The sequence below is a fragment of the Siphateles boraxobius genome, unplaced genomic scaffold, assembly GCF_051911475.1.
Source record: "Siphateles boraxobius isolate OS27281-9 unplaced genomic scaffold, OSU_SipBor_1 20, whole genome shotgun sequence".
In the NCBI taxonomy this organism is placed as follows: domain Eukaryota; kingdom Metazoa; phylum Chordata; class Actinopteri; order Cypriniformes; family Leuciscidae; genus Siphateles; species Siphateles boraxobius.
Window position 1 is genome coordinate 9,752,542 of NW_027508811.1, and position 18,439 is coordinate 9,770,980.

The following is an 18,439-nucleotide window of genomic DNA, read 5'->3' on the forward strand; positions in this document are numbered from 1 at the left end:
CTTAAAGTGAACAGTATTAGTGGACTTACGTAGGGAATAGTGAATGAGGGTTTAAGGGGCGATTTCGGATTCAGCCCTGGAAGGAGGCTTGAGGATTTGGGGAGAAAATTCCAGTGAATTATTCATGGGATGTATCGTAATTTAAAGCAGGAGAGCAGATCACAAACGCGCAGTATATGTTGTCCTTTTTCATACTGTTACTGCGGAATAAAAAAGAGAAAAAAAGAAAATGATCAGGATTAAGAGAATGCAGCGACTGAAAATAGCTCTTGCCATAGATATTGTTGTTATTCTGTCACATTAAAATGTAACAAGCGTTACGTTATTCTCGTGAGGTCTGAAAATAGAACACGAAGGGCATTTTACAGCTCATTCAGTCAAATTGATGTATAAGGATTATTAGCACAACCTTATGCTTTGAATTAATTAGTTTCAGTCTTTTTGAGTGGAACTTCCCCAAAACGGAAGTGCCTCCCATAATCTAAAACGCAGGAGGCTCGTTAGGAAAAAGGTGGATAGGCAGTTTAGTTTAATCCCTCCCCTCTAAAAACCTGTCACTCACATACACTCAGCAATTGGCAATGATCCAACAATCAAATACATTTTCAACGGACTAAATCAACTGTCGCTCTAAAAAAAATGTCTTGTACGAGAAGCCGTTTCACTCAGTTATACGTCACAATAGGACAGAAAAAACATTCACAATTTTAATTTCATTTTATTTAACTTCCAAAATAGTTTATTTTGTTCTTCCAGTTTTATCCTATATCATCCATATGAGCTGCATTCATGTTGCTCATCCACTTTGTCCTTTATCTTCCATAGGAGCTGCATGAAGCCTTCCTGTACTCTGAGGAAGTAAAGGGAAAGATTCCAGGTGATTCTACTCCTCCACTGAGTGCTGCTGTTCTATCCTGCTTCCGTTCTCTTTTAACCCGCCAGCAGCCACGGCTCTGCCACTCTCTCATCAGCTTCCTTCAGCACGCGGACCACTCCAGAGACCATGCCTTACAGGACGTCTTCATCCAGCACCTCACCGTGAGAGTGAACGTGCCTGTGGAGGAGAGGAACGAGAAATGGGTGGAGCAGGTGTGTGCAGTGCTGGCCTTAGCACCATGGGGGTCCGAGAGGTCAGGTGCTGAGCTAGAGACCCTGTGGAAGGGATTGTGGTCGGCTAGAGAAGGGCTCATGACGGAGGAGAGGATTCTGGGATGTCTACTGAGGCCACAGGGCCAAGCTCTGTTGACTGCTTACAGCGCCACAGCACTCAGATTGCTCAAAGAGAAACTGCTGGGAGAGGCTCCACACACACAGGGTGAGTCAGATAAGTTTACTGTAGTCATGCAAACAACCAGGTAAAGAATCACATTTTGTTGCCTTAATAATGTCATGTTTTTTTTCTATGAGTCATGGAGCCAAATCCTGACACTGTAACACTAGTAACAGATTGGTCTGTCAATAGCCGCTTTTCCACCATCGAGCCGAACGGTTCTAAGAACAGCAAGGAACAGTTTCAGTTATATTTCCACTTGAGCCTGGTACGACATGGCACAATTACAAATGGCTAACCGCGCTGAACCATGCTGGTAGAAGCAATGTAGTGACGTCGCAACTCAGGATTGGTCTGTTGTCTGGCTACCGGTTTCTCTGTAACAACATAAATACAAATTGATAATACAATTTAAATAAATATATAATCATCCTCCATAATGGTCGCTATTACATCTCATATCGTCTGTAAACTCTTGCATTACCAAGGCAACGACTGACGCATTAATGATGCTGCTGGGCCGGATCGGCATGGCATGAACTGGTTAAGCAAAGAGAACGGTTTGGTCTGACGATGGAAAGCGGCTAATTTGGATAAAATTGGATAAAAAAGAATTTGGAGACCTACGCCACACCTGAAAATGTCACAAGTAGGCAGGCAGACACAATCCCGTTTACACCTGGTGTTTTAATCCTTCTCTTTTTTCCACTTTCGACCACTTTTGTCCTGATTTTTTCAAGGGGAGGTTCTATGGGTGGGTAAATGTATGGGTGTTTTTCAGATATTTTGATCTAATTGACAAAATAAGCTTGAGCAATTTACGCAAAGGAGACAATGGAAAAACATATGGAGAGCAGCAGCTTTCGTTTCTGCTATGATAACCACAAGACCATGCTGAATGTTGTGAGTGCGTGTTAGAAATCAGGATTGGTGAGAGAACATTGTGTTTAGGAAGTTTTTCATCTTCCAACCAAAACCTAAACCTTGGATCTTCAGTCGACAAAGTTTTAATTCCGTCTGGCTAGCGCGCTTACCATAATGTTTATGCATTAGGTCAGTAGACAGAGAGTAGGCAATCTTTTGTAGATGTTCGAACACATTTGACCACATGACCGTGCGTCTACACTACGAAAGCAATCCGGTTGAATGCGTTTTCGACTACCTCTGAAAGTGGTCGAAAGTGGATGAAAGTGGACAAGCTCAAAAGACCCTGTTTACACCTGTATTTAGTGTGTCCAATTGTGATCTGATCTACCAAAATGCTTAATATTTTATTCCAGGTGTTAATAGGGCCAAAGTGTTAATTAAAGTATTTATTTCTTTAAAAAAACATACTACTGACACCACTCAGCATTGTATCTGGTAATCAAAAGCTAGCTGAAAAATAATTTGAAGTATTAAAAGGTTAATCTGAACCACCAAAAATACTGGTATTGGTTTCAACATGCATGTCATGTTTTAAGGAAGTGAAGGAAACAGACTATTCGTGGTGTGTTTGCCACCTCCTTTACTGTTGACTTCACACTTCTGCTCATGTGGTCCTAGTTCCCTCCTAAAATATTCTCAGTTGTCACACCATTTGCATGTGACTGTATTTGATCAGACATCATTTTTTGTGTTCTTGATGCATGTCTGAAACATATCTATATTCCCTTCTAGTTGACTTGCCTGATCTGGAAAGGGTCATGCTTGGCCTGTGTTGTCATGGTGACAAGCGTTTGGTGTGGAAAGCCATTTACTTTGAGTGTTTGAGCAGTGGAAAACACTTTCTAGAGCAGGTCTTGGTAGGTGTACACAATCAGGCCAACAGTAGCCTGCAAATAAGTGTTTATATCATTAAAATGTAATTTTTCAATCATTTTCTGCACTACCATTAGTTATGTTTCCATCCACATGTTTTTATATGCATTTTGGGATATCGCACTTATGCGATATCACTTATTAAACTTATGCGCTCAACTGAGTGGGATACATTTTTTTTATCCGATAAGAAAACAAGCACATAAACTACGATGGAAACACATTTACCGAATAAATTCCTCTATGCACATAAAAATAAAAAAAACTTGACATTTTAGGACGGCATAACTGAACTAACAAGCAGATCGATCTTGTTGCACTGTATCTGAAATGCCTGAGCAATGTCTTGCATGACTGCATTCCCAAACAGCAGGCATCCATCTCAGAAATCAAGATAACATGGCCGTTTATTGCGTTTCATCTGCGCGCTCTGAGTAATTATAGGCCTATATTATATACAGTGGCTTTTGCATCAAATTTTTTCATCGCCAGTTTATCAGGAAGTGACGATCTGTTCTTTTCAACTCACTGGATGGAAACAATACTTTATTTGCAAATGAATTTTGCGATATTCCAATTTCTGGCATAAGCTAAATTCGCAACTTTGGATGGAAACATAGCAACTGTCTTATAGTTAGTTAACGAGAGTCAAGTTTCTTTCCTTTAAAAAAAACATGTATAAAAGTGTATAGATGAAAGCAACTAAAAGTTTCCTTTCGTGTTATAATTGCAATGATCCATCCTCTGTTGTTTGCAGCTTACTGGTTTAGATCTCATTAAAAGGGAGGAATTCTCCAAACTGGAAACACTCTTGCAGACTGAGTTTCAGCCTTTGTCCCGTCTCTTGTTGTTGCTGGGCTGGATGCATTGTCAAAGCCTGGATTCTGCCAAGAACCTTCTTAGAGTCCTGCATCACCAACAGGTTAGTAGCCAGATATTTGACTGTCAAAGTCTGGTCCATTCTGCTGCTCATTCTGGCCAAGAACAACTCACTAAGACAGATATTTCATTGATATGTACTGTATGAGTTGATAGAACAATAATAGACTGGTGTGGCAAAAATAGTTGCACAGAAATGTTGGTCTCTGACCAGCTACACAGTAAACACTAAAAAAATCATTCATACCAGCAACCCAGTATTTTGGTAATACAACATTGTAAATAATAATAATAAAAAAACGCCTGAAAATGGCAATGTCAGCTAGATTTAGTCCGTTTTTGATAAAAATAAGCTTCTTTAAAGGCTTTCAATTCCTGAAAATTTGTATATAATAATCCTAAAGTTATATATACTTCAAAAATCCCCTCCAGGTAATGGGTGAGATTGACATGCACTTCTAAAATAGGCTATGCCATGTTTGTGCATGCAACACTCGTGATTGTGAGCATTTAGTTTGTCTCCATTTCAAAGCTGTGGCTTTTTTTAGGGCTGTGAAAAGATTAATCGCGATTTATCGCATCCAAAATAAAAGTTTGTGTTTACATAATATATGTGTGTGCACTGTGTATAATATTTTGTACATATATAAATACACACACATGCATGTATACATTTAAGAAATATTTGCATGTATATACTGTATATATTTATATATAAATATTTTATATATAACACATTTTTCTCACAGCCTTATATCTGTTTATTTATGTGTCATATGTGAATAATTACACATTAGTTCATGTATATGCGTATGTAAATGAATGAATAAACCTTTCTTTCTTTCTTTCTTTCTTTCTTTCTCTCTGTAGCCCCAGACTACTGATTCAGTATTGAGTGAGTTAGCCTGCACTCTGTCCTCTCAACTTGCTGTACTGGAATGGTGCGATCAGAACAATCCGTGAGTTAAAACACTTTGTACATTTTCACATAAAAATAATTTCCCGTTATAGATTAATAGCTATTTGTTCACCTTCACTACTGTTTAAAAGTTTGGGGTCGGTAAGATTTTTAAATGTTTTAAAAGAACTGTTTTCTATTTTAATATAAATTGTTTCATTTATTCCTGTGATGGCAAAGCTGAATTTTCAGCAGCCATTATTACTCTAGCCTTCAGTGTCACATGATCCTTCAGGAATCATTCTAATATGATTTATCTAATACATCTTAATATGCGCATATGATTGCATTTCTTGTTGTTATTAATGTTGAAAACATTTAATATTTTTTCAGGATTTTTTATGGATAGAATGTTCAAAAGAGCATTTATTTAAAATAGAAGTCTTTTGTAACATTATAAATGCCTTAAAGGGATAGTTCACCCAAAAATGAAAATTCTGTCATTAATTGCTCACCCTCATGTTGTTCCAACCCCCGTAAGACCTTCGTTCATCTCCAGAACACGAATTAAGATATTTTTGATGAAATCTGAGAGCTGTCTCACTCCTTCACAGGCTGCTAGATAATTGCATCTGCCGGCCCAGAAAAGTTAATAAAAACATTGTTAAAATAGTCCAAGTGACTACAGTGGCTCAACCTTAAGTTTATCAAGCAACGAGAATACTTTTTGTGTGCAAAAACAAACAAAAATAACGACTTTATTCAACTATTCATTTTCTTCCGTGTGGGCCTCTGATGAGTTCACGAGGGCGCCAGGACGCATGCGTGAGAACTGAGAAGATGACGCAGATGGGTCTTGATGTAGTGTTTAAAATGGTTCTAAAGTGTACATTTCCTGGATGTCCGAATCGTGAGAAACCAACGAGAAAACGTAAAAATGCCTTACCAATGCCGCAAAATGAATGATTTACCTTTCACACTTTCCCATCAAATGATCTTGTGCGTCGTCATCTCAGTCCTCGCGCATGTTCTCGGGCCATTGAATAGTTGAATAAAGTCGTTATTTTGGGGGGGTTTTGCGCACAAAAAGTATTTTTCGCCGCTTGATAAACTTAAGGTTGAGCCGACTATTTTAACGATGTCTTTACTACTTTTTCTGGGCCGGCAGATGCAATTACCTAGCAGCCTGTGTGTGTGTGAGTGAGAGAGCTCTCAGATTTCATCAGAAATATCTTTATTTGTGTTCCGAAGATGAACGAAAGTCTTACGGGGTTGGAACATGAGGGTGACATGAGGGTTGGAAAATGAGGGTGAGTAATTACTGACAGAATTTTCATTTTTGGGTGAAATAACCCTTTAACTGTCACTTTTGATCAATTTAATGCTTCTTTGCGGGATTAAAAAAACTTACTGACCCCAAACTTTTGAATGGTGGAGTATGTTCTTTTTTTGTTCACTGCTGTGCATACTTACACAGAGGGACATCCCAGGAATCCTTGCTGAGTCACTTACACATGCTGGACCATCACTCTGCCCTGTATGTGCTGCACTGCCTGACACCCCTTGCCAAGTACGAGGAGCACAAGGTGCTTGAACTTCTGCAAAGAACAGGTATAAGAATCATGCTGTCACAGGGGGTTCATTTAAATTCACACATATCTGCTGAACATTAAAATCTTTGTTTCTCATTTGTAGGAGATCCTTCATTAGTGGACTCACCCAATTGCTCTGTCCAGCGAAACATCACTCTGTTTCAAGGCTTCTGTGTCATGAAGTATGCCTTGTATGCCATTTGTGTGAACGCACACATGCATACCGGCTGCCTGGAATGTGAGCCTCGGCATCAGCAGCAGACAGAGGCGGGGCAGGGGGAGGAGCCAGCTGAAGGTGACCGCTGCTTTTTGTCCTCTAGGAAAACTAAAACGAAAACTGTTCCCATTGTTATACCTTAACAATTATTAATAAGGTCTTGATAATATACACTACACCAGTTTAAAAACTTTCATGCATTAGAGTGAATTCAAGATGATCTTTCCATTTAATTTTCACATTAAGTGAGCCAAAATATGATTTTATCACCAAAATTCTGCTACATACTACAAATCATTCTGCTTTCATACTCTTATTTGTGTTATTTCATAGTTTTGATGAATTCTTTGTTCTAAAATGTGGGCAATTGCGAAACATTGAATAGGTGTGTCCAAACTTTGACTGGTAGTATGTTTCTTTTTTATATATAGCTTTATTTATTTTTATGTTTTTAATTTTGTAATTATGTTTAAATGCATTAACAAAAGAATTTCATTGGATTATTTTTATTTATTTATTATGGTTTCAATGATTTACTAAATACCATGGTGCAGGAATTCTGTAATTATTCAGTACATACATCATTGTACCACTTTTTGCAAAATAACTTTTTTGTTTTTAAAAGAAAATCGACAAACAAATTGTGATGTTTCATCCTTGCTCTTCCCTTTAATTTCTTACTCTTCGCAGGATGCTCTGATTTGTTACAGCACTACCTATCAGAATGTCAGCTGTACCTAGAAGCTGTTCCGGCATTATTCCGTTTGGAGCTCTTGGAGAACATTTTCTCCCTCCTCTTCCTGTCGGACACTGATTTCAGCCCGCAAGCAGATCAGACGAGCACCGCCCCTGAAGCCCAACCAGACACCGAGAGAATAAAATCAGACAGTACCAAAGGTGTGAGTGTGGCTGAGAGCATCTTAAAAGTAGAAAATGTTGGAATGAGGGAGGGATTGAAGGAAGAAGTCCAGGATGGAGAGTCTGATCAGATAAACCCTGAACTGGGCCACCTGACATCAGGGTGTCGGGGGTTTCTGGTGGATTTGTGCGTGATGGAGCGCATTCTACGGCTGGTGAGAGAGGGCTTGGAGGGTGTGTGTGGGGTCGGGCAGGAAGACGGCAGGGCGCTTGCGGCCGATGTGGAGTTGGCAGAGAGTCTGGGATGTTCTGTTACTGCGGAAACATTCAGCGCCCGGTTACAGAGATTGTCTAAATACACAGCAGAGGCCCAATGGAGACTCCAGATTGTTACTAGTAACCATGGCAATGGGAAGGGTGAGCAATATTATGTAGGATTTTAATATTCATACTGCGTGTTTATTTTAATCAAAAGTGACGGTAAAGACATTTATAATGTTACAAAAAATATTTCAGTTTGAAATAAACTTTTGAAGAATCATGGAAACATGTATAATGGTTAATGTATCACAGTATTAAGCTGCACAACTGTTTTCAACATTGATAATGATGTTTCTTGAGCACCAAATCAGCATATTAGAATGATTTCTGATTTCTTTCAAGAACATAAAAAAACCATTTGAACATTAGTCTTTGTATTTACGTCTGTGTGTGTTTGTGTTTATAGATGGTTTGTACCTTCCATCTCCACTCCCCAGTCCGGCACTTCCTCTGAAACGTGAGGGTAGTGGCAGCAGCAGTTCAGGCGTACGGAGGAGGAGAAAAACCCACCGGCATCGCTCTGAACGTCCCATCTCATCTGAACGACAGAACGGGGAGGTCAGCACCAGCACCTCAGGTCAGAACACACACACACACACACACACACACACACACACACACACACACACACACACACACACACACACACACACACACACACACACACACACACACACACACACACACACACACACACACACACACACACACACACACACACACACACACACACACACACACAGACACACACCTACACCTACAAAAGCTTCCTTCCCACATCATGGCTAAATTCTATTGTTGATAATTGGTCATTCTGCTTTGCAGACGGTGGTGTGTGTGTTGGAGCCGCTTGCCGTGGAAGTGAAGTGTGTCCGTGTGGTGGACCTCACAGCTGGCTGGTTCCTGCGATGCTCTCCCCTCCTGAGTCTCTCCTCATCGCATGCATACGCAGGGGCAACAACATAGAGGCTCAGCAGGTGAGATATGATGTCAAAGAGGATGGTGAGATTTTTGAGAGGTCTGTAAAGAAGCAGAGCCTTAGGCCCATGACACACTGGCTGCGTGGCGTGAGCGTGACGTTTCTGTTGCGTGGCAGCTGCGTCGAGTTTTCTGTGTCTTTGCACACCAGAAACGTGTCTGACGCGGCGCTGCTGACACCGATCACCCTTGTTTGACATATGGGAGAGAGTTGTGGAAGCCCTATACTTCGTGTTAAGCATAAATATAAAGCCTACTGATAAAGACACTGTCAGCAGTATTGACAGCAAAATAGACTACAGAATATTTTGTTCTGTATTGACAGGTGCAATATTTGAAAATTGATAATTAGGCCTATTTATTTATTTTTAAATTAGGCCTATATTTATATCTGAATTTGTCAAAACCTAGACTTTCAACCATCAAAATGTAATTTATTTATATGTATTCGTGTACAAATTAACATATAAACATATTTTCCTATTCTATTTTGCCTGGAAACGCTTCCAACACGCTTGCGTGTCGCGTGAAAAATAGGCGTCGGTTCTATTTCTAGCATGCACGTGTTTCCGCGCGGTTCATGCAGGCAGTCTGCAAGCTCTAACCTGTTAACAAGGGAGCCGAAATAAAACGGACACGCCATGCAGCTGAGACGCTTACGCCACGCAGCCAGTGTGTCATGGGCCTTAAAATTATTGGTGATCCAAGCCATATTCTTTATAAGGAGTATGAGCTGATGCCCTGTTGCCTTAGTTGAATAGGTATAAATTCTCTCTAATTCCATTATCAATTAAATTATTGAACAATAAGTAATTATTGGTGTGTGTTGGTGAGGTTAGATGACGTGGAATGTGTTGGCTATTGTGTAATGTCTTAGGTGTAGGTATAGTGTAATATTAGAATTGGAAATGTTATATTTTGGGTTGTATATGGATGAAGTGTGACTGAATGGTGGATTGTTGTGTGTTGACCTGCTCTCTCGATTGCCCAAGAAAAAATTCTCCTAAGGGAGACAATAAAGGATAAACTAATTAACTAACTACTGATGTCATTCCAATTGTTGAATTCACTGTCTATTGACATAGTAAATATGTTAAAAATACATTTTTAGCACAAGCTTATTCTGTGTGGGCCTGCTCATTAGTCCGTGTTAGTTCAGATCCATGTTTTGGGGCTTTTTAAATGCTGTGTGTATGTGTTATGTTTGTTTATAAGGTGATTGCGATGTATGGTTTGGAGAACTCTGAGTGTGCAGGTGAACTGGTCTTTATGGACCGGTACCGGGAGGTTCTGAACGAGCTGGCTCAGGTCGAACAGAAGATAGAGAGCCAGTCACTTTCTTCATCGTCCTCGTCTTCAGAGGGTATAAACACAGTGGTTGTTGCTCCAGTGGGCAGGACCAGAATGGGCAGCAGCAGCAGATTCACACTTAAGACTATTGGGAGCGCAGCAGCTGCAGGTATTACACACACGCACACGCACACGCACACACACACACACACACACACACACACACACACACACACACACACGCACACATGCACACACATTTATGAATCTAAAGAGAAAATACCACAGACTTCTATTTTGCTATAACTCTATAATTTCTTAAGACTAACCCCTTAAGAATAAAGTGGGCCATGTTATTGGGAATTAAGGATGTCTGTAGACCTCCTTGCTATTTTTTTTCCTCAGGCATGGCTTTTTATTCCATTTCTGATGTGGCTGAACGTTTACTTAGTACCCCGAGCCGGCCGATACCATGTCTAGAGGACAGCTACTGGCTGTCCCAGTGCTCTATAGACTCCCCTGATCTGGTACGACCCCTGGTGGAAGAGTTGAGCCCTGCAGCTATGGCTGCCTTTGACCTCGCCTGCTGTCAGTGCCAACTTTGGAAAACTTCACGGCAGCTGCTTGAGACTGCAGAGAGAAGGCTCAACATCTCTCTGGAGGCCAGAGGTGAGATTACATCAATCAGCTTTATTTGGAGCATCCTTATTGCTGAGCCCTGACTTATTTTACATATATTTTTCCTACTGCAGGTGTACGAGTTGATGCAAAGGTTCCTCACGCCAACGGTATTAGAGGCTTCCCTTCAGTACTGCAACAAATCAGCAAGGTCCTTAACAGAACCTCCGTCAGTAAATGCACAAGTAAAACAGGTCTGAAGTATTGCGCACATAGATATTTTTAGCTATACCTTATATAACATATTTATTTTAACATCTTACTCTCTCTAGATTGTAATGGAGAGGAGAATGCTGTTTACTGCCCCTTTGGCTGTAGTGCCCAGGAAGTGCTGCTGTCTTGTCATTTAACATTAACGGAAGAGAGTATCGCCTCTCGTCTAAACCTGAATCAGCATTTAGAGGTCACGCTTCAAACCCTGACCTCTGCCACCGACACCTCAGGTACTAGCAAAGTGAGCTAGCCATTGTTTTTGTGCTGGTTTCAGAATGCCTTGAAACTTTATGGCACACTGAAAACCCTCCTCAATGTTTTTTCTGTCATAGATTTACATTGACTCAAAAATGTAATGTTTTGCAGCTTATTTTCAGTAAATGGGAGGGGCTTTTTAATTCTTCGATTTCTATGGCGTGTCCATTGATAAATTTAATAAATTAATTTTGTTATCTTTTGTTCCCATGTAGTAGATGCTCTGGCAGGGAGCTCTCTCCTGACAGCGCTGGCCGAACAGGCTGGTCTCAAGCAGTCTGAACTGGATTCCCACCCGGTACGAACTGCTATGAAACAACTCCTGCAATATCTGGACCAACTCTGTCCGTTTGAGCCTGACAGCCCCCCTGGCAGACCAGATTACATACGCAACTTCCTTGATTACGTCAACGTGTTGGCTTCAGTACTGGTGCGCAGTTTATGGTCAGAGGGTAAGACCAACGATTCTAATAAACAGAATTATTCAAATGTCTATAAAAGTATTATGAGCTCTGAGTCTGATATTTGTGATCTGATCTCAGATCAATCCATGGAGGTAAAATTGGGAAATCCTCTTTTACTATTGCTTCAGTCGCCTACCCAGCTCCTCTCTCTCCTTCTGTTTGACAGACAGGTGTCACCTGACAGGTAAGGAAGGATCAGTCCAAAGTGCTGGACTTTACAAATTTACAAATATGGATCATCTGTCATATTCTTTTCTCTTTGCAGGGTTCTTTCTCTCTTGCAGCAGGAGCAGTTGCGTTTGAGTGTGCAACAGGTTATAGTTCAGCGCTGCTGTGAAACTCTCCCTCTCTGGGATTCTAGGGCTATGACCTTTTCTCAGGGGCAACCGAGGATTGCAGGGTTTAACGGTGGGGCTTTCTGCCCGGCTAGCATTGCCTCAATTTTCCAACAGCACGCTCAAGAGTGCGTCCCTTCCCTTGACCTCTCTGACCTTGCCACATCCTCTGACCCTAGCTCTGAGTCTGAGGTCTCAGTGGAGGACACATCTGCTACATCCACAATCCTCTCCACCTCTCCGCCCTCACCATCTTCATGTCCTCCTTCTTCTTTTCTCCTCACTCCATCTGCGCTGTCTTTTCTGAAGTCCCGTTCCCCCCTTGTTGCGGCGCTGGCCTGCCTCAGCGCCAGTCGGGGTGGCGTGATCCGGGCAACTTCCTCTGGCTGGTCAGGCTTGCCTTCATATTTTCGTGGATCTGGGCGTAAAGAAGCAGTTTTGGATGGAGACCAGATCTCAAGAGAAGGGGAAGCCCTGCTTAAAAACTTCCCTATCCTGAGAATGTACCTCCGGTCCATGGCTGAGCCAGTTCTGGGGGTCTCGTTGGAAGCAGAAGAGGGTCTTGGGCTGGCTCTCTGTGGGAAGCCCGTGGTGGGAATGCTGTTTTCTGGCCTGCAGGGCAATGTAGCGCAAGCAATGGCTGCTGAAGCATTCCAACAATCCCTAAATGTCGGCGATCTGAACAGAGCCCTAGAGCTCCTAGAGCTTTATGCACAACCCTGCAGCCAGGAGGGGGCCCTCCGGGACAAACTACTGGCATGCACTGCTCTGCAAGGTAAGATTCCTCTCAGATTTACAGTACCTGCAACAGAATCTGGGATTAAATGTGACAAAATACCTCAGATACTGTATGTAAAATTTCAATGCAAAAAATGCCTAGTCTATTCTATTCTGGGTTTTGTCACATTTTAGTGACCTGCAACTGCAAGGTATCTTTATTCTTTTTGTCTGCATTGTCTTTATTCAATATATTTTAGGTGGGTGTTGTTAAAGTCGCAATAAAACTGAAGTAAGGACATCTTTTCATCCATATTGTGATGTAAATGGATTATCAAAAAAGAAAATCTATTGAGCGAGAACTTGGTTCTATGCACTGGTTGTTGATTGGATGTTGACTTTTTTCAGTTTTGACATTTTGATTAAATACTACGAGGTGTAAAAAAATGAAACATTTGCACAAATGCATTTTTCACAATAAGATCTATAAAATACGTTTTAAAAATATACTTTAAATTTGCAGCTAATAAAAAGTGTCTTTTGATTGGGAAAAAATAGAAAATTCTCAAATCTGAAACCCGTGATTACTCCTTGATTGATATGATATTGCATGGATTATTTGCAACATATTTTATTTTGTAGGTAATTGTTCAAATTGAGAATTCATTTAAATCAGTTGATTCAGTATTTGACAATTATGTTGTGTTAGAAATATTCCTTGAAGTTACAAAATGCCCCTGAAAATATATTTCTGGTGGGCATTGTCCCATAAATAATACTAAAAAATGTTCAGACAGTCTTTGACAAGACCATAAAAGAGGAAGTTAAACAGGTAACTATGTCTTTTTGTAAAGAAAGCAGCAGTGTGGAGCAGCTGTTTCGTGTAAGGGACTGGGAGCTGCGTGGACGTGTGGTTCTGCAGGGTTTGGACCGATGGCCTTTACAACACTGTTTAGAGTTGCTGCAATTCTGTCTCAGTGACCAGAACACCCAGGATCCTCTCCGAGAGCAGCTTCAGCAGAGGAAACAGGAGCTCGACATGTACCAGCGGGTCAGTCTGACACAGCAATTCTCTACTGAAACCTTATTTACTCTTGTGGCAAAAGGAATTCTTGTATTTTAGGTGTTAAAGGGATAGTTCAACCCAAAAATGAAAATTCTGTCAGTAGTATTTACTCACCCTCATGTTGTTCCAACCCCGTAAGACCTTCGTTCATCTTCGGAACACAAATTAAGATATTTCTGATGAAATCTGAGAGCTGGATAACTCCTCCATAGCCTTCTTAAGGGATTGAAACTTGCCAGCCCCGAAAAGTTATTAAAGATATCGTTAAAATAGTCCAAGTGACTACAGTTGCTCAATCTTAAGTTTATCAAGCGACGAGAATACATTTTGTGCGCAAAAACCCCCCAAAATAACGTTTTATTTCAACTATTCATTTCCTTCTCTGTTGGCCTCTAGTCAGTTAACTTAGTGTGATAGCGTAGAGCTACGTCACACGCAGGCTCACTATTGGCCGGTGCTGGTCATGTGTGTGATGCGTGTGACGTACAACAACAGAAGAACTGCGCTACATCACTAGTGAACTGAGGCCTACAGAGAAGGAAACGAATAGTTGAAATAAAGTTGTTATTTATTTTTTGCGCACAAAAAGTATTCTCGTCGTTTGATAAACTTAAGATTGAGTCACTGTAGTCTCTTGGACTATTTTAACGATATCTTTAACTTTTAGGGGCAAGCTTCAGTCCCTTAAGAAGCCTATGGAGGAGTGATCCAGCTCTCAGATTTCATCAAAAATATCTTAATTTGTGTTCCGAAGATGAACGAAGGTCTTACGGGGTTGGAACAACATGAGGGTGAGTAAATACTACTGACAGAATTTTCATTTCTGGGTGAACTATCCCTTTAATAGGTTGCCATTACTAAAGAAAATCTTTGACACTTTGATGTGCATAAACATGCCAGCATGTCAACAAGAAAAAAACTGTTATACCCTACCCTGTCATTTTCTGTCTGTGTTTATAAGCTCCAGACAGAAGCTTAAATTACTGATTTATTTTCAGATTGCAATCAGTGCAAGTTTATGCACACAACTGTAATGGCCATATTTTAGAAGTTGGCTGATGACATTGTTTTGTTGTTTAGATGCTGAGTTTGGAGCTACCGTTGCCATGTGAGACGTGGCAGGAGTTGAGGGAGAAGTCTACAAAGAATCCTGAATCTGTCTTCAGTTTAATGCTGGAGGCCAGGGTGAGACTATAGAACCATTAAAATAAAACAATCTTTGATTTGGGCATCACTCAGCTACGACTGAGATGTCTGGTTGCATCTAAATTATGTTTACATTGTAGTATATTGACTCGACTGTACCAGCAATACGTGGATATTAATGTGCCTTTTCCACAGTTTTGTGTTTCTGGCTTCCAGATTGGTGCTTGCAGAGCAAACCTATTTCCAATAACAACAATTGGCCAAGCCAAACAAGTATAAGTTTGGGCATCTTTGTTCGAATTAAGTATTTTGAAATGTTTGAACTGCTGTGGTGCTTATAATCCCACAACTGGGATGAAGACCCAGGACAATAATCACTTTTTGAGTCGGCTTCAGACCATCACAAATGCTAGCTTGTTTAATTCTAAATGGTGGCACTAAGATTAAATAATTTATGTCATTCTATGTGTGTTTTTGGAGCGACTGCATTATGTACTCTGCGTGAAAACTTTTAGAATCTGGTCAATGAATTTAACAAGGGACCATAAAAGAGGTTATGAAATTTGATATGTAGCTTTGGTGACCCTGCTGTATGTCTGCAGCTGTTTACATAAGACCAAAATGCTCTCTAGAATATTAAATAGAGGAGATTAGAGTGAATTTGGGTAACAATCAAGTGATTTTGTATGAAATGGAGGGGCTTACGGATTTCAGTAACCTGTTATGCTTAATTGTCAGATACAGTGTCCCTGCTGTATATCTGCAGCTCTTTACATCAAATCGAAATTATTATTTAGAAAATAGCATGCTAATATAATAGTTGCAGAGACTGCAGACCCAGAGCAGAACTAACTTGTACTCTGTGCAGTGACATAATTTCCGATTCTAGTAAAAAAGGCCTATAATACGAATGATGAATTTGTGTGTTCACAGGAGTTTGAGTTGTGTGGCCAGTGGGTGCAGCTGTATTCAGTTTCTGATCAGTCTCGAATGCAGCTACAGACCGAACACCTGCTATACCTCCTGGAACAGAATTACACAGAAGATGCTTTTCAGGTATGCATATTTTATGATTTCTCTTGGCTTCAATTTCTGTATAGAAACATATGAATACACTGTATCTTTATTAAATTGGAAAACTTCGTTAAAACTGTTTTTACTCTTTCAGTGACTTGGGCCCATTGGGCCTTCCATATGATCCACACGAAAGCATATACTGAACACTACCCTTAAAAATTTGGGATCTATTGGATTTTTTAATGTTTTTAAAAAGCAGTCTCTTATGCACATCAAGGCTGCATTTATTTGATCAAGAATACAGTAAAACAGGAATATTTTAAATATTATTACTGTAACTGTTTTCCATTTTAATATTTTTTTAAAATGTAATTTATTCCTGTGATGGCAAAGCTGAATTTACAGTGTTACATGATTTGGTCCTCAAGAAACATTTCTTATTATCAATGTTTAAACAGTTTCAACATGCTGCTTAATATTTTTGTTGAAACTGTGATGCATTTTTTTCAGTATTCTCGAAAGTCCAAAAGAACAGCATCTATTTGAAATGGAAATATTTTGTTACATTATAATTTAAATGTCTTTACTGTCACTTTAGATCAATTTAATGCATCCTTGCTGAATAGAAGTATAACTTTCTTTAAAAAAAAAAAATCTTACTGACAAATTTTTCAACGGTAGTGTATATTCCATATGAATAGATATGAACTAGTCTGTGAAGTTGAATATTTTGCCGCTAAGTGCAATTTGACTCCGTGATTTGCTTTGTAAAGCTTTATCCAAACAATATGGATTATGAAAAAAAGACTCTCTCTGTACCCAGCTTTTGGAAGCTCTTTCTGATTCGATGGGTTTGGAAGTTAGTGAGCGAGCCCTCGATAGAAGACCTGGATTGGCTGCCTGTCATTTCCTGTCAGATTACCTCACCCTACACTTCCAGAGTCAGATGACCCTTGCTCGGAGACGCCACATCCATGCCCTGCACCTTGGTTCAAAGGTAACAATGTTTGACCTAATCAAATAACACAGATTCAGTTACCAAAAGAAGTACTCTCAACACAATAATACGTACCTGTGGAAGGTTCTACTGACTCTTCCGCAAGCATCTCGTCAGGATTATTTTTCCCTGCTGTCTGATCCGCTTCTCATGCTGGAGCAGCTACTGATGAATCTGAAGGTAGACTGGGCCACCATTGCCATCAGCACTCTACGGAGCCTTCTTCCGGCTCAGGACGCTGGCATCACAAACCAACACATTGACACCCTATTGGCAGATTATGCCCGGAAGGCTCTTGATTTTCCTTATGCACCCAGAGAGTGGTCCCGTTCTGGTGAGTTGGAGCAATGGATCAATTCATTGCTACATTACTAGCTGAAAACAAACATTTATGTCCATTCTTTGTGTTATTAGAGATTTGAGATCATTTTATAAAGCATTGCACCTCTGTTTTGACTAATCTATTTCTCTCACTTTCTTCTGCTGTCTCAGACTCTGTCATTAGTCTGCAGGATGCATTTCTGCAATGTCCAGCCCAGGAGAGCTGCCCATCTTCTCCAAGCCACACCCCTCCTCCATCAACAGGTATAAGCCACACCTCTTTCATTGACCACACCTTTTCTTTCTCAGCCACACCCCATTTAGCATGTAACAGCACTGAGGGGACATCTAGCTTTTAATTACTGGTAATAGTAAAATAGTTCAGTATGTGGCATTAAAGGCTCGAATACATACACACAATTTGAAATTGGGACAGATTTTAGGCACCATTTTAGACTGGGCATCATGCACTAACAAACTTTCAAGTCGTTCCTAAGTGCTGGAACACACTACATGATTTTTTCCCCCGCTTTACAATCTGGAGAAGTCGATGCTAAATGTCCATTAAATGCACACTTCAAAATCTCTGCGGAAGTAGTAGGTCACCTGGGTAATCATTTTCGCTCACTGTTTTTTTGAATACTACGTATTCTGACATACTTTTCTATTGATGTTCTTTTTTTTTGTTGCATACTATATAGTAGGGAAGTATTCTATTTCCGATGCAGCGTGTGTTCTAAAATCGGCTCAAAATATCAAACGCATTTGATATCCTCTGACTGGATGGAATCTGTAATCTTCTGCTGAACACAAGAAAAGATATTTTGAAGAATGTCGTTAACCAAATAGTTGATGTACCCCACTGACTTCCATAATAGACTTCCATAGTAGGGAAAAAAATCAGGGGTGGCACGATCCGCCTTTTTTCCCTCCGATACCGATTCCGTATTGGCCGATACCGAGTGCCGATCCAATACTAAAATAATAATTAAAAAAACGGTGCCGAATTACCTAATAAACTCTGTATGCCTCACTGTGGGGAAGAGACTGTGATTATTCTTTTGTGAAAGGCATCAAAGCTTGACTTAAATTATTTTCCTTACCTTGCAAAACAATATACAGACAAA

At 40.2% G+C, this 18,439-nt stretch overlaps 1 protein-coding gene across 2 annotated transcripts in view; it reads left to right on the forward strand.

The window, feature by feature from the left end:
• The window catches only part of zfyve26 (zinc finger, FYVE domain containing 26), a 32,073-nt gene that overhangs the window by 3,324 nt on the left and 10,310 nt on the right, over positions 1-18,439 (forward strand). For both annotated transcript variants that reach the window (XM_077236644.1, XM_077236643.1), the window contains exons 5-26: positions 826-1,315; positions 2,930-3,054; positions 3,828-3,992; positions 4,820-4,908; positions 6,325-6,458; positions 6,543-6,734; positions 7,347-7,931; positions 8,242-8,412; positions 8,661-8,812; positions 10,029-10,272; positions 10,509-10,772; positions 10,856-10,975; positions 11,054-11,224; positions 11,465-11,701; positions 11,792-11,897; positions 11,979-12,823; positions 13,620-13,816; positions 14,912-15,016; positions 15,911-16,033; positions 16,818-16,991; positions 17,076-17,325; positions 17,484-17,576. In XM_077236644.1, coding sequence (XP_077092759.1) covers positions 826-1,315; positions 2,930-3,054; positions 3,828-3,992; positions 4,820-4,908; positions 6,325-6,458; positions 6,543-6,734; positions 7,347-7,931; positions 8,242-8,412; positions 8,661-8,812; positions 10,029-10,272; positions 10,509-10,772; positions 10,856-10,975; positions 11,054-11,224; positions 11,465-11,701; positions 11,792-11,897; positions 11,979-12,823; positions 13,620-13,816; positions 14,912-15,016; positions 15,911-16,033; positions 16,818-16,991; positions 17,076-17,325; positions 17,484-17,576 — 5,032 coding nt within the window. The remainder of the gene's footprint in view (positions 1-825; positions 1,316-2,929; positions 3,055-3,827; positions 3,993-4,819; positions 4,909-6,324; positions 6,459-6,542; positions 6,735-7,346; positions 7,932-8,241; positions 8,413-8,660; positions 8,813-10,028; positions 10,273-10,508; positions 10,773-10,855; positions 10,976-11,053; positions 11,225-11,464; positions 11,702-11,791; positions 11,898-11,978; positions 12,824-13,619; positions 13,817-14,911; positions 15,017-15,910; positions 16,034-16,817; positions 16,992-17,075; positions 17,326-17,483; positions 17,577-18,439) is intronic.